Below are 12,173 nucleotides of genomic sequence, written 5' to 3' on the forward strand. Positions count from 1 at the left end.
GCCGCGTCTCTCCCGCTCACGCTGTTTATTCCGACTCCAATACAGCGCGAGCCGCCCCCCCTCACCCCCACCCCCCGGCGAGGACCCAGGCATCCGGGCGCTCAGTAGTTGGCCTGTCGCTCCTGCTGGCGGTAGCCGCCCCGGCGCATGTAGCCGCCCTCGTTCTTGCGGTAGCCGTCTTTCTGGTCTGGGGGAGGAGGAGGGTTAGAAACAGCGACGGGGAGGGGCTCACCCCCCAGGTACCCAGCGTGGGGTAGGGGTTCAGGGCAGAGGGCAGGCTATGGGGAGCTGGCACTCACCCCAGGGGATGGGTGCCTGCGGGCAGGTGGTGCATAGGGTAGATTGCTGTGGGGCAGACCGTGGGGAAGACACCTCGGAAGTACCCGCCCTGGGGGTGTCAGGGAGGGGGGATAGGTGTGGGGCAGGCCGTGGGGCAGACTCACCCCGGAAGTACCCGCCATAGGTGCCCCAGGGGGGTGGGTGTGTCAGGGAGGGGGGGGTGGGGCAGGCCATGGGGCAGGCCGTGGGGCACTCACCCCGGAAGTACCCGCCGTAGGTGCCCTGCTTGTGGTCGAAGACGCGCTCGTTGTTCTCCACCAGGTTGCCCAGTTTCTCGGCCAGCTGCAGGGCCATGTTCTGCAGGGCGGTTGGCTCCGTGCGGTGCATCACCACCGTCTGTGTGGGCTGGTCCAGCGAGGCCTGTGGGGCCGGGGGTCAGCGTGGGGCCTGGCGCCTCCCCCAGCCGGCCCCCCCAGCCCCCCAAGTGCCCTGCATTCCCCCCCAGCCAGCCCGGGCCCTGTGGTGCATCACCACCGTCTCTGTGGGCTGGTCCAGCAACCCCTGCGGGGCCGGGGGTCAGTGCAGGGCCTGGCGCCCCCCCAGCCGGCCCCCGGCCCCCCCAACTGCCCTGCATCCCCCCCAGCCCTGCCTGTGCCCTCCCCCCCCCAGAGTACCCTGACACACACCCCTGGCGAGCCAGCCCCCCCAGCCCCCCAAGTGCCCTGCATCCCCCCCCCCCCAGGCCTGCCTGTACCCTGACGGTCCCCCCCAGGCGAGCCAGCCCCCAGCGTCCCTCCCACCAGCCCCCCAAGTGCCCTGCATCCGCCCCCCAGCCCAGGCCCTGCGCCCCCCGTGGCCGGACCCCAGCCCCCCCTCACCATGAGCTCCTCATTGATAATCATCTTGCTGATGATGCTGTGCACGGTGGGCAGGTCCAGCTGGAACATGTCCGACAGGATCTCCATGCTGGGGGGGCAAAGAGGGGGGGGCTTAGGGACAGGCCCTGCCCACAGTGCCCAGGCCCCGCCCCCAGCACCCAGGCCCCGCCCCTACCTGATGGAGTCATAGACGCTGCTGTAGGTGAAGAGGTAGGTGCGCAGCGACTCCTCCTGGATTTTCCTGCAGGGGCAGCAAAGGGGGCGTGGTCACCGCAGGCTCCGCCCCTCGCTGAGCTCAGGGCACCCCCACAGCAGGAAATCCCATGGCTGGGTATGGGACCCTTCCCCCTCCCCCCACTCCCCAGCCCGTTCCACCCCATAGCTCCCGCTCTCCCCACATGGCCCCAACCAGCCCTGCTCCCCCCACGGCCCCCTCCTACACCTCAGCCAGCCCCCACCCCACCTATAGCCCCCAAACCCCCACCCCTGCTCCCGAGCCCGTTCCACCCCCCTGCTCCCGCCCCGTGCCCCCCCAGAGCCCCCGCCCCTCCTATAGCCCCCAACCCCCCACCCCTGCTCCCCAGCCCATTCCGCCCCACAGCACCCGCTCTCCCCGCATGGCCCCACCCCAGAGCCCCCCAAAACCCCCACCCCTGCTCCCCAACCCATTCCACCCCACAGCACCCGCTCCCCGCATGGCGCCAACCAGCCCCCTGCTCCCCCCACAGCCCCCAAACCCCCACCCCTGCTCCCCAACCCATTCCACCCCACAGCACCCACTCTCCCCACATGGCCCCAACCAGCCCCCCTGCTCCCACCCCGTGCCCCCCCAGAGCCCCCTGCCCCACCTATAACCCCCCAAACCCCCACTCACCGGACCAGCATGGTTCGCACTTTGTCAGCCTCGGGGAACAGGTCCCAGACCTTCCCGTTCATCTTCTCGTTGATGATGAAGCGGTGGCAGGTTCGCCAGTCGCCCATCTTCATGGCCTTGGACGCCGCCACCACGTGCTCCCGCATCGACTCGGGGGGGCCTGGGGGCAGCGGGAGAGCAGGCGCTATGGGGCGGTTCCCCTGGCTCCCATCCAGCCCCGGGGGAGGGGGGGGATTGCTCACCTGGTGCTATAATCCTATGGGGGGAGCGTGCGTGGCTGGCTCTGGGGGCCCCGCGGTCGGGCATACGACCCCGGCTGGGGTGACTGCGATTGTGGGGTCTGGGACAGTGCACAGGTGTCTGGCTGGCCAGGGGGCACTCACCCAGCAGGGGCCAGCGCCGCGGTCATGGGGCCGGCCAGGGGCAGCGCGTGGGTGCCCGTGTGGGGGTGGCCCGGGGGTGCCCACGGTGGGTGCCGGGGGGCAGGCAGTATTCACCCACAGGGGGCAGCACATGGGTGCCTGTGGGGGATGTGGGTGTGCTTGGGGGGCATGGGGCAGCGTATGGGTGCCTAGGGGGATGCGGGTGCCTGTGGGGGAAATGGGGCAGCATGGGGGCACAGCTATGGGGGACATGGGGCAGTGCGGACGCACGGGGCAGGGCCGCGGGGGGCACGGGGCAGTGCGGGGGCCGCGGGGGGCCCGGGGCACTCACCCAGCAGGGGCTGGCGCTCGCCCACGCGCAGCTGGTGGTGGAACTGTTTGCTGATCATGCGGCGCCGGGCGTCGAACTCGTGGGCGGCCATGTAGGGGATCTCGAGCAGCATGGCCGACACCAGGTAGACGCACTCCAGCAGCTCCAGGTTGATGTGCATGTGGAAGGGGACCTGGCGCCGCTTCTCGATCTTCTCCTGCTCCTGGTTGCGCTCCTGCAGGCTGCGCATCAGCAGCCCCTGCCCCAGCAGCTCCTTGGCGCGGCCCGACGACTGGATGTCCAGCAGCGCGTTGTGCGCGTCCTTCGTCATCCCCTGCCGGAAGGCGCAGATCCCCAGCTGCACCATGGTGCGGTTGTACAGGATCTGCGGGGAGAGGGGTGAGAGCCGGCCCAGCGCCGCCCCACGGCCTGCCCCCCACCGCCCTGCCCCCCCCCGCCGCCCCTCGGCCTGCCCCCCACCACCCCCTCCAGCCCCTGCACCATGGTGCGGTTGTACAGGATCTGCGGGGAGAGGGGTGAGAGCCGGCCCGCGCTGCCCCACGGCCTGCCCCCCCGCGCCGCCCCTCACCTGCACCGGGGGGTCGGCGTGCTGGATGTTGTCCTGCAGGTGGGACATGAGCATGAGGTCGCGGGCCTGGAACCAGCGGCTGTGCAGGGCGTGGTGGTAGATGTGGCACAGGATGGCGCAGGTGCGGATCCGGTCCGTGCGGTCCTTGGCGTAGATGTACTTGCAGAGCCGGTCCATGAGCACCGCGCTGTCCTCCCCCTCGTTCTCCGCCTGGTCCTGCTCCGACTGGGGGGGGAGCTGGGGTGAGACGGGCCCCCCCAGAGCCCCTCCAACCCCGGAGCGCCCCCCCGACCCCCCGGCCCCCAGAGCCCCCCCAGCACCCGCTCCCCTCCCCCTCGTTCTCCGCCTGGTCCTGCTCCGACTGGGGGGGGAACCGGGGTGAGACGGGGCCCCCCAGAGCCCCCCCAACTGCCCCCTCCCCCTCGTTCTTCGCCTGGTCCTGCTCCAACTGCGGGGCCCCCCCGACTGCCCCCAGAGCTCCCCCAGAGCCCCCCCAACTGCCCCATCCCCAGACCGCCAGGGCCGGCCCCGAGCACCCCTCTCCAACTGTGGGGCCGCGGGGCGAGACGGAGCGCCCCCCTCCAACCACCAGGGGCCCCAGAGCGCCCCACCCCACTCCGACCACTGCACCCCGGCCCAGAGCGCCCGCAGAGCACCCTGCTCTGACCACCGAGGGCCGGCCCCGAGCGCCCCACTCCAACTGCGGGGCAATGGAGTGAGACCGGCCGGCCTGGAGGCCCTCCCAAGCATTGTCCTCCAACAGCGGGCAGACAGAGGTGAGCCAGGGCCCCAGAGCCTCCCCGTGCCCCACAATGGCCCCCAGAGCCCCGCCCCACTGCGGGGGCCTGGCAGGGCCCCACAGGAGAAAAGAGAAGATCAGTGTCAGGGGGACGGAGGGGGGGTTGGTACCTTGGAGTCTCCGTGGGGGCCCTGCTGGGGGGGGGGCTGGGGGCTGCAGACAGGGGGGCTGGGGGGGGGGTCAGTACCTTGGAGTCGCCGGCGGGGCCCTGCTCCCGCTGATGCGCCTTGTAGTCGAACTTGTAGTAGGTGTGCAGCACCCGGCGCAGGTACCCGCGGCAGATCTCCTCCGTCGTGCCCTTCTCCTGCAGGTAACTCTGCACCCGCCCGATGATCCCGCACACCCGCCCCTCGTCCTTCAGGTGATCCACGTACTCTGGGGGGGCAGGGGGTCACACCCCGTCCTCGGCCCCCTGGCACCCAGCCCCCTGGCCCCCCCAAATCCCGCACACCCGCCCCTCGTCCTTCGGGTGCTCCATGTACTCTGGGGGGGCAGGGGGTCACACCCCATCCTCGGCCCCCCGGCCCCCCCAAATCCCGCACACCCGCCCCTCGTCCTTCAGGTGATCCACGTACTCTGGGGGGGCAGGGGGTCACACCCCGTCCTCGGCCCCCCCAAATCCCGCACACCCGCCCCTCGTCCTTCGGGTGATCCATGTACTCTGGGGGGGCAGGGGGTCACACCCCATCCTCGGCCCCCCGGCCCCCCCAAATCCCGCACACCCGCCCCTCGTCCTTCAGGTGATCCACGTACTCTGGGGGGGCAGGGGGTCACACCCCGTCCTCGGCCCCCCCAAATCCCACCCCCCCCTCGTCCTTCGGGTGATCCATGTACTCTGGGGGGACAGGGGGGAGTCACACCCCGTCCCCAGCCCCCCAATATCCCACACACGCGCCCCTCGTCCTTTGGGTGCTCCACGTACTCTGAGGGGACGGGGTCACACCCCGTCCCCAGCCCCCCGATATCCCACACACCCGCCCCTCGTCCTTCAGGTGGTCCACACATGCTGGGGGGCAGGAGTTTCCCCACGTTTCTCCCCCCAGGGGTTACTTCCTTAGGCCTGAGCCCCCCGCCCCCCCCACTCACCCTGGGAGTGCGGGTCCGTGTTCTGCATGATCTTGGTGAACTCCTCGTCCATGCGCTCCACCAGCGTCAGGATGCAGCCACGCACCCGCAGGGGCTGGGGGGAGGGGAGGGGAGTCACCCCCTGGATCCAGGCCCCCGCCCCCAAGTCCCCCAAAAGCTGCTCATGCCAGTACTCAGCCCCCCATTTCGTACCCACCCCCCGGGACTCACTCCCACCCGTCTTCTCTGGCCGCACCCAGTGGCGGGTAGTTCCGCTGGCTCCGTCCCCAGCATTAGCCACCCCAACGGTACGGGGTGAACCGCCCCCCGAGTGCGACCCCAGCCCCTCTCCCACCGCCCGGGCGCTGAGCGTGGCCCCGGTACCTGCTCGAAGTTGGACAGGTTCTCCGACTCCTCCAGGATGTTCTCCCCGATGAAGATGTTGGGGTTGGCGAAGAGCATGTCCAGCAACTCGTCGATGCTCTCCAGGCACTTCTTCCACATCTCCGGCTGCGGCACAACGGGGTCAGGGGGTGGGCAGCAGGGGGCCAGAGGCCCCGCCCCCCACCTTCCCGGAGGTGGCCAGGTTGGGGCCCCGCCCCCTCACCTTCATGTAGGTGGCCGGGTTGAGGTCCCGCCCCCGCCCCCAGCCCCCACCCCCCTCACCTTCATGTAGGTGGCCAGGTTGGGGTTGTAGTCATAGAGGGAGGCGACGATGTTGAACTTGATCTTGAGGTCCATGGCGATGCCCAGGTTGTTCTCGGCCGCGATGGTCACCAGCAGCTGCAGCAGCTCGATCTGGGCCGCCCTGCACGGCGGGGAGACCCGTCAGCCGCCCCGGGGCATGCTGGGAACCAGCCGCCTCCCCGCAGCCCGCCCCGGTCAGCCGCCCCGGGGCATGCTGGGAACCAGCCGCCTCCCCGGAGCCCGCCCCCGTCAGCCGCCCCGGGGCATGCTGGGAGAAGGGCCCTGCCCAGCTCCTGCTGCCCCACCCCCCTAGGCACAGGAGGGGGGACCTGCCGCCCCGCCCCAGGGCATGCTGGGAGAAGCCCCGCTCACCGGTCCGTGCCCTTCTTCCCGCGGGCCTGCAGGATCTCGTTCAGCTTCTTCACCACCACAGCGTGGTTGATCTCGGTGCCCTTGGCGAACATCTTGGGCTTCTCCTGGTGGGGGCAGAGAGTGGGTCAGGCCTGGGCTTCGGCCCCCCTGCCCCACGGGGGATCTTCCCCGGCCCGGCCCCCCGGCCCCACGGGGGATCTTCCCCGGCCCGGCCCCCCGGCCCCCCGGGGGATCTTCCCCGGCCCGGCCCCCCGGCCCCACGGGGGATCTTCCCCGGCCCAGGCCCCCAGGGTTCCCCCGCCCGGGTCTCACCTTCACCAGGGGCGCCCCCCCTTTGACCTTCTCCCACTCGCCGCCCTCGTCCTCCTCGTCCTCGTACTTCTTGGCCTTGCGGTCGTGCTTCTTCTTGGCCTTCTCATCCCGCTTCTTCTCCGTCGACTTCTTGTCCTCGTCCCTGGGGGCAGGGAGTGGGGGATGGGACCCCAACCGCCAGCGCCGATGCCCCCGGCAGCCGCCCTCAGGGGCTGGGGCCACCGGCACTGGACATGGGACCCAGGCATCTGGGACAGCTCCCCTACACCCCCAGCCCCCAGGAAGGGGACCCAGGCGTCCGGGACAGCTCCCCTACACCCCCAGCCCCCGGGAAGGGGACCCAGGCGTCCTGGACGGCTCCCCCAGGGTCCATGACAGGGAATGGGACCCAGGCATCCGGGACAGCTCCCCCACAGGGCCCTACAGCCACCAAGGAAGTGGGGGAAGAGTCCAGGCTGAGATTCGCTAGGCCCCGCCCCTCACTTCTTGAGGAATTTGGAGGCCAGTGAGGTGTATTTGCCGTCGTCCTCGTCAGACTCGGAGTCGGTGTCGGAGTCGGACGAGCCCCAGTCCTCGTCGTCGGAGTCAGAGTCCTCCTCCTCCTCTTCCTCCTGGGGGAGACAGAGCATGCTGCCGCGGAGCATGCTGGGAAACGCCCCCCCCCCCCAGCCTGGCGCCCGCGGCGGAGCATGCTGGGAAACGCCCCCCCCCCCCCCCCCCCCCCCCGGCCTGGCGCGCAGCTGAGACGCGGAGCGCAGAGCGCACGGGCAAGCAATGGGAGCTCTCCAGCGGCCGCAGACCGACATACGTTAGACCAACACTGTTTTGTAGCACACACAACTCCTGGGGGAATTCTGCGCTACTGCGCGGGTACATAATTAATGAACTGCGCATATTTTTAATTTTTTGGGCAGAAAAAAAGCTTCTGTCAAAATGTTGCTGCAGTTCCACCTTTTCCCCACCAGAGGGTGCTGTGGCGATGGAACGCAGCAGCAGCTCCCAGCCAGCGAGGGAAGAGAAAGAGCTGCCAGGAAACAGGGGCTATGGGGGGGTCAGACAGCGTGGGGTGCTGGGGGGTCAGACAGGGGCTCATAGGGGCTAGTGGGGGAGGGCAGACTGGGGCAGGGGCTGAATGGGAGTGGAGGCGCAGGGCCACTGGGGGGAGGGAGGTGCACAGACACATGGTGATGGGGGAGGGAGTACAGGGACACATAGGGGCAGGGTGGTGGCTGGGTGGGGGCACACAGACACATGGGGGAGGAAGTACAGGGACACACAAGTGACAGGGGAAGGGGGGTGCAGAACCACATGGGGATGGGGGAGTGGGTGTCTGAGTGGGGGTGGAGGGAAACATGTGGACAGGGGGTGCAAGGACACATGGGGGTGGCGGGGACAGGGGCAGATGTGCCTGACTGAATGGGAGAGGCTAGGGGTCAGCCAGGGTCTGCATGGGGGAAGCTCCCTAACAATCCCTCCCCATCCCCCCCCCCCCCAAAAAAAACCCTGTTCCAGACTTTTCCCACCCACACCCAACAACCCTCCAAGTTCACACCCAGGCTGCTTCCCTCCCCCCAGCCTTTGCCCTGCTTCTGAGGGGGGCGGGAAATCCAGTTCCGTATGGTAGTTTACATGAATTATTACGGGGTTAATATGCCTAGTAAGGAATCTATTCGTCAAAGAGATTTCCTGAATCGTTCCCATCGTATCGTTACCGACGTACTTGCTGACAGGTGACGTGAAGTAAATTAACAAAATAATTGAAACGGACGAGATTAGATTGTGTTATTTTGACAAATAAAATAGGCAGAATTTTAAAATATTGTGCGCAGAATTTTTAATTTTTAGGCGCCAAATTCCGCCCAGAGTAACACACGCGGCCTGAATGAACCTTAACCCAGCGGCCCCCCACTACCGCCCCCCTCCAGGGCATGCTGGGAACTGCCACACATGGGCAATGCCAACCCCCCCACGCACGCCAGGGAGCGCCCTCACCTCCATCTTCTTGAGGAACTTGCTGCGTGACTCGCCCGAGGGCTCCTTCTTCTTCAGGAAGGCGGCCGCGCTCATGCCCTCGCCATCATCGTCGTCCTCCGAGGAAGAGGAGCCTGGGGGGGAGGAAGGGGACGGGGTGGGGGGAAGATCAGTGCTGGAGCACAGCCAACCCCGCCCCCCGCCCCCATGGCGCCAGCCTCACCTTCCGAGTCATCACTCTTCCTCTCCTCGTCCTCGTCCGCCGACTGCTCGGGGTTCTGGGGGGACAAGCGGGGTGAGACCCTGTGGGGCAGCCCCGGCCCCTCCCTCCAGCCCCCCCGGCCCCTCCCCCCAGCCCCCGCCCCCCCCCGGCACCTGTCTGTAGCTGCTGATCTGGCTCTCGTAGTCCCGGTTGTACTTGCGGATCTTCTGCCGCAGGGTGCTCAGGGCCTTGGCGTTGTTCTTGTTCATCTTCTTCTTGCCCTCCTTGTCCTCCCACAGCTAGGGGGAGACGGAGCTCAGCGGGGGGAACCTGGCCCAACACCCCTGGGGGCCTGCAGCCCCCCCGGCTCCCAGCCTTGCCCCATAGCTCCTACCACCGCCCCCACTCTGCCACAGCCTCCGGCTCCAGTCCTGCCACTGAGCATGCTGGGAAACAGCCTGGTGTGCTCTGCCAGGGGCCCCCGTCTCTCCTAAGTACCATGGGACCCCCCCCACACCCCACTCTGGGAGCTCAGCCCCCATGCTGCCAGGCTGGGACCCCCCAGGCCCCAGGAAGTGGGCGGGCGCCCCACCTCGTTGAGGTCACCCCCCAGCCCATGGTGAGCAGACCAGGACAAGCCCCCGGGCGGCGGCCCCCCCCCCACACCCACCTCGTTGAGATACTGCTCCAGGTCGGCCAGGATGCGCACGTAGAAGCGGGGGACGCCCTCCTTGTCCACGATGCTCTTGGCCTTGCCGTAGGCCTTGCCCAGCAGCTCAAACTCCTCCAGGCACTTGGTCACGTCCCGGATCTTCATGGCGTTGCGGATCGTCTTGATCAGGTTGGTGAGCTCCTCAAACCTGCGCCCGCAGCGGGTCAGCAAGGGGTCCAGCCCCCCGCCCCGGCTCCATCCCCATCCCCTGGGTCAGCGCGGGGTCTGGCCCCCACTGCGACCCCATCCCCACCTCCACGGTCAGCACGGGGTCCAGCCCCCACCCCCATCCCCACCCAGCCAGTGGGGCTCAGCACAAGGTCAGGCCCCCTCCCAGCCCCCCACAGCTGCCCCACCAACAGGGGTCACTGCAGGACGGCAAGTCCCCTCATCTACCTAGCCCCACCCGGCCCCCAATGGGGCAGCTGCACCCCCAGCACCCCCCAGCTGGGCCCGGCTCCCCCCACTCACCGCTTGTCCTTGGCGCTGCGCACCACCCGCTTGGTGTCCTCCTCATCCTCACTCAGCACGATGGGCCTGGGGGGGCGCAAGGGGGTTACACGGGGGGGCCGCCGGCCAGGCCTCAATCCATGGGACCCCTTCCCCACGGACACCCCACTGACCCTCGCCCCAGAGACACCCCCGGGTACCCCGAGCTCCCCCAACCCCTCCCCCACACAGGGAACCCTGAGCACCCCGGCGCCTGTCCCCCCCCCAACCCCCCACCAGACACCCCCCGGGTACCCCAAGCGTCCCCAGCCACTCCCTCCCCCCCGCGGTACCCCCCCCGCCCTCCCCCCTGGGTACCCCAGCGCCCCCCCCGGAGCCTGTTCCCCCCCAGCCCCCCGCCAGAGACACCCCCGGGTACCCCCCCAGCCCCTGCCCCCCGGGTACCCCAGCGCCCCCAGCCCCGCCCCCGCGGGGGCCTGCCCCCCGCCAGAGACGCCCCCCGGGTACCCCCCAGCCCCTCCCCCCCGCGGTACCCCCCCGCGGTACCCCAGCGCCCCCCCCCCCCGCTCACTTGCTGTAGTTGCCCCCGACGGGTTTGGGCACCAGCTCGTCCCCGGAGAGCGACGACTCCGACTCGCTGTCCGAGCCCGTGGTGAAGAACCGGGACATGGCGCCGGCTGGTCTGCGGGGGGGCGGGGGGGTCACGGGCCGGGGAGAACACTGCCCCCCCGCGCCCCTCCCTCACACTGCCCCCTGCGCCCCCCCACACCTCCCCAGCTCCCCGCGCCCCCCCCCACTGCCCCCCTGCGCCCCCCCACACCTCCCCAGCTCCCCGCGCCCCCCCCACTACCTCCCTGCTCGCCCCCACACCCCCCTGCTCCCCGCGCCCCCGCACTACCCCCCTGCGCCCCCCACACCCCCCTGCTCCCCGCGCCCCCCCACTACCTCCCTGCGCCCCCCCACACCCCCCTGCTCCCCGCGCCCCCGCACTACCCCCCTGCGCCCCCCCACACCTCCCCAGCTCCCCGCGCCCCCCCCGCACTACCCCCCTGCGCCCCACCTCACCCCCCCAGCTCCCCGCGCCCCCCCCGCACTACCCCCCTGCGCCCCACCTCACCCCCCCGCGCCCCTCCCCCTGCCTCCCGCGCCCCACCTCACCCCCCCAGCTCCCCGCGCCCCCCCCACTACCTCCCTGCTCGCCCCCACACCCCCCTGCTCCCCGCGCCCCCGCACTACCCCCCTGCGCCCCCCACACCCCCCTGCTCCCCGCGCCCCCCCACTACCTCCCTGCGCCCCCCCACACCCCCCTGCTCCCCGCGCCCCCGCACTACCCCCCTGCGCCCCCCACACCCCCCTGCTCCCCGCGCCCCCCCACTACCTCCCTGCGCCCCCCCACACCCCCCTGCTCCCCGCGCCCCCGCACTACCCCCCTGCGCCCCACCTCACCCCCCCAGCTCCCCGCGCCCCCCCCGCACTACCCCCCTGCGCCCCACCTCACCCCCCCGCGCCCCTCCCCCTGCCTCCCGCGCCCCACCTCACCCCCCCGCGCCCCTCCCCCTGCCTCCCGCGCCCCCCCCACTGCCCCCCTGCGCCCCACCACAACCCCCCCGCTGCTCCCTCCCCCCCGCAGACACCCCCAACTCCCCCACGAGCTCCCCGCGCCCCCCCGGACCGACCCCCCCCACACACTCACCGCGCACGTTGCTGCTACTCGGGTCGGGCCTGCGCTAGCGAAGACAGGAAGCGGGAACTGCGCGTGCGCGCCAGCAACCGGCTCTGTACCGCGGGGGATGCCGGGAGACGTGGTTCTACTGGGACCGCCCCCCAGGGCGTGCTGGGAAATGGAGTCCCGGGGGCGGGGGAGGGGAGCGGGGCATGCTGGGAAATGGAGTCCCGGGGGCGGGGGAGGGGAGCGGGGCGTGCTGGGAAATGGAGTCCCAGGGGGTGTCCCAGACCCCCCAGGACCAGTGCCAGGCCCCCCCGGCGCAGTGTCTGTCCGTGGACCTGACCCCCAGGGCTCTCGCTCTACCCCAGGGCCGGCCCCACGCCCTGGGCTCCAGGCTCCTGCTCCGCCTGGCCCTGCCCATTGCCGGGCTGGCAGCCCCCCCTCGGGGACAGACGCCCCCAGCCAGAGCCCCCCCTAGCGCCGCTGCTCCCCCCTTGAGTCTCGCCCCCTTCGCTGGCAGTCGGCGACACCCCCCGCTGGCCTCCACTGGCCCCCAGCAGCCTTCCCCGGGGGCCTGAGCTGTGCCACAAGGCACGGCTTGGGGGAAACTGAGGCACGCATGGG

General features: G+C 70.6%; 1 protein-coding gene across 2 annotated transcripts; it reads right to left on the minus strand.

Annotated features, from left to right (window-relative positions):
- Nucleotides 1-17: 17 nt before the first annotated feature.
- Nucleotides 18-11,635, minus strand: LOC135893975 (eukaryotic translation initiation factor 3 subunit C). Of its 2 annotated transcripts, none has more exons than XM_065421931.1 (21): nucleotides 11,577-11,635; nucleotides 10,455-10,565; nucleotides 9,905-9,970; nucleotides 9,392-9,581; nucleotides 8,895-9,020; nucleotides 8,743-8,797; nucleotides 8,541-8,653; nucleotides 7,032-7,159; nucleotides 6,549-6,690; nucleotides 6,237-6,340; nucleotides 5,844-5,985; nucleotides 5,562-5,687; nucleotides 5,199-5,292; nucleotides 4,300-4,487; nucleotides 3,314-3,538; nucleotides 2,746-3,109; nucleotides 2,032-2,191; nucleotides 1,333-1,398; nucleotides 1,158-1,245; nucleotides 537-699; nucleotides 18-187 (listed from the first exon to the last, which is right to left on the minus strand). In XM_065421931.1, exons 2-21 carry the CDS (start codon nucleotides 10,550-10,552, stop codon nucleotides 102-104), a joined length of 2,724 nt encoding a protein of 907 aa, XP_065278003.1. In that variant the 5' UTR covers nucleotides 10,553-10,565; nucleotides 11,577-11,635; the 3' UTR covers nucleotides 18-101. The 2 variants fall into 2 exon arrangements, with proteins under 2 accessions (XP_065278003.1, XP_065278004.1); XM_065421932.1 differs by having other exon boundaries at nucleotides 10,455-10,560; nucleotides 11,577-11,626.
- Nucleotides 11,636-12,173: the final 538 nt, after the last annotated feature.

This window comes from Emys orbicularis, chromosome 24, assembly GCF_028017835.1.
Source record: "Emys orbicularis isolate rEmyOrb1 chromosome 24, rEmyOrb1.hap1, whole genome shotgun sequence".
Classification (NCBI taxonomy): domain Eukaryota; kingdom Metazoa; phylum Chordata; order Testudines; family Emydidae; genus Emys; species Emys orbicularis.

Bases quoted from the DNA above. Each gene is read 5' to 3' on its own strand.
- LOC135893975 (XM_065421931.1), bottom strand. From the start codon at position 10,552: ATGTCCCGGTTCTTCACCACGGGCTCGGACAGCGAGTCGGAGTCGTCG. The intron at 8,654-8,742 runs GTGAGGCTGGCG...CCTCCCCCCCAG, and splicing joins GAAGAGTGATGACTCGGAAG to GCTCCTCTTCCTCGGAGGAC. The intron at 3,539-4,299 runs GTACTGACCCCC...CTCCCCCCCCAG, and splicing joins GCCCCGCCGGCGACTCCAAG to TCGGAGCAGGACCAGGCGGA.